The 2,588-nt window shown below is 38.2% G+C and overlaps 1 protein-coding gene across 1 annotated transcript in view; it reads left to right on the top strand.

Annotated features, from left to right (window-relative positions):
* The window catches only part of DNAH6 (dynein, axonemal, heavy chain 6), a 383,600-nt gene that overhangs the window by 258,643 nt on the left and 122,369 nt on the right, over positions 1-2,588 (top strand). The window contains exons 54-55 of the mRNA XM_006900399.1: positions 1,036-1,239; positions 2,348-2,473. Of these exons, the coding sequence (XP_006900461.1) occupies positions 1,036-1,239; positions 2,348-2,473 (330 nt within the window). The remainder of the gene's footprint in view (positions 1-1,035; positions 1,240-2,347; positions 2,474-2,588) is intronic.

Here is a 2,588-nt window from a genome sequence, read left to right as displayed (position 1 = left end):
TAATGGGTGACTGGAACACAAAAGTTGGGAACAGAGAAGAAGGTTCAGTAGCTGGAAAATATGGGCTCGGTGAGAGAAATGAGGCTGGAGATAGAATGATAGAGTTCTGTACATTCAATGATTTATTCATTGCAAATACCTTTTATAAGAAACATAAACGTAGGCTATACACATGAATCTCTCTCCTGATTGTAAGAATCAAATATCAAAAACTCAGTTTCTGACAAAGTGCAGCTACCTCCATCCCACTCATTTGCGTAGTTTCCAGCAAGCAACCTCCCCTACCTGTGATAAACCACACTTTGTTGGCCAACTTCCATAAAGTGGAACTCTTCTTCAAGGACATAAGGAAGTTTTTTCTGCAGCCCTGTGTCTGAAGTAACCAGTCAGACTCAAATAGGTCTCCAAACTGCTTCCCCATCAATCAGGCTCAAACAAGTCTCCAAACTGCCTCCCTGCTATGGCTAACAAATAAAGAGCAAACTAGTACTAGAACTGCTATAAGTAACCAATCTTAAACTGTATAGCTAGACAAAGAAGCAAGAAAGTATAAAAGGGAGGGCTCACTTTGTCTCGGGGCTCTCAGGTGAATGCTGCTGTGTCAGCACATGGGAGCCCAGGTTCGAACTCGAAATAAACTTTATTAACTTGGCTAATTGGCTTGGTGGTCTTTTCTGGGGACTCGCTCAGTTACACTGATTTCTTGTCCAGTTGTTTTGCCAAAAAAGTCCCTGGATTTTAATTTACCAAGAAGAGAGACTTGGCAATATTTCCATAAAGAATACACCTAAGAAAACCTTGTGGGATACACATCTAATCTGCATCACATAATTGTCATTGGTAGGAATTAACTCAAGAGCAATGGATGTTCTGGTTTCTGGTGCCACAGTAGTGATTGTCCTATGCTGGATCTCATGCTCTCAGATTGTATGGGGCTTTACTCTTCCAGTCCTTATGCCTCATCGCCACACTTGGGTTCCCTTAACTACTGAGTGCTCCTGACTTTGTGTAAGCAAGCATTCCTTTTTTCCTCAGCTTGTAGAATGGTGGATCAATGATTGCCTCTATCTGAACATCCCAATCGATACTTCCTTCAGTCTTATTAACATCCTTGGAGATCCCTATGAAATACGGCGATGGAACACTGATGGACTGCCTCGGGACACGATATCAACAGAAAACGGCATTTTAGTTACTCAGGGGCGACGGTGGCCTTTGATGATAGATCCTCAAGATCAGGTAGGTAGCAAATACTGAAGATAGTGACTTGTTAACATTAAATATTATGCTATTAATATTTAGAAAACTAACATACACCCACTCCTTACTTACTGACATAGTTAGATTCCAAAGACCCATTTATATGAAAATCAGCATTATATGAAAATGAAAGATGACCACATCGGATCACAGAATGAAGGGTGCTTACATGATTGCTTAACTTCCAAGTCTTATTATTCGGTAACTTCCAACTTAAAATATTATATGACTTGCCGATTTCATCATTACATAAGTATATACAAATTATAACATTTATAAATGGCAAACTACTGAGAATCAAGAACAAGTCAGATTCACACACAGCCTTAGCCATCACAATTAGCATTACTGTCATGTCCCACCTTCCACCTGGGCATTCTTTACTGCCAGTGTCCATTATTAATACTTAAAATAATCAATATAATAGATTTTCCCACTATTTTTATGGAGACTTCTGTCAAAAATTTTGCATAACAAGATAGTTGATAATGAAGAGTAGATGGACTTGTCACATCATGGCTATGTAGACCTAGTGAAGAGTTTAGAAGTCATCTACTTTGGGGACTTAATTTTGTGGAGGAGAGGTCAGAAGATACATGTTTATATATTCGACATAATTTCTTTTTATTGGTTTTGTTTAAAGGATAACTCATAGTTCTCTTCTACTTATGTGGGCCGAAATTCACTCTTGTGTAGTCCTTGCTCCTAAAAAGTGTGAATGTTGGGAAGGAATTTTAAGCAAACGTGGTTGTACTTTTCCAAAAGCCATCATCCTTCTTCCCCAGCTCCAGAGATCAGCTTGTATTGAGTGGATATTAGAGGAGAAAATGTTGTGAAGGGAAGGAGACCACTTAAATATGAGAATAAGTATGACTTGATTTTCCCCCTACAAAGCTCTTTTCTTCATTTGTTGAAAATATAAATAAAAAATTGTCATATATAATTTTTAAGAGGGACTTTTTTAAAATTTTATTTTCCAAACTACTTTAAATCTGAATAAAATTACTACATTTTCTTCTGTACACGTTCGTTTACTGGAGATGAAAACTCTAACATAAATGTCCTGCTCTGTTGCTTTCTCATACAGGCAAACCGCTGGATAAGAAACAAGGAGAGCAGAAGTGGTTTAAAGATCATTAAACTTACAGATAGTAATTTCCTACGTACCCTTGAGAATTCAATCCGACTTGGTTTACCTGTCTTACTGGAAGAGGTTGGCTTTTCACTTTCTTATTCATATTAGTTGCATTCCAACTCAGCTCTGTCCTGTGCCAATCACACTGTCTCTGACACTCCCATCCCCATTATCCCAGTCACTGAATCAATCC

This window comes from Elephantulus edwardii, unplaced genomic scaffold (assembly GCF_000299155.1).
Source record: "Elephantulus edwardii isolate Elephantulus edwardi_28Jun2011 unplaced genomic scaffold, EleEdw1.0 scaffold00283, whole genome shotgun sequence".
NCBI classification, from domain to species: Eukaryota; Metazoa; Chordata; class Mammalia; order Macroscelidea; family Macroscelididae; genus Elephantulus; species Elephantulus edwardii.
Note: the sequence above shows the minus strand (reverse complement) of the source record. Positions and strands in the feature narration are given on the sequence as shown.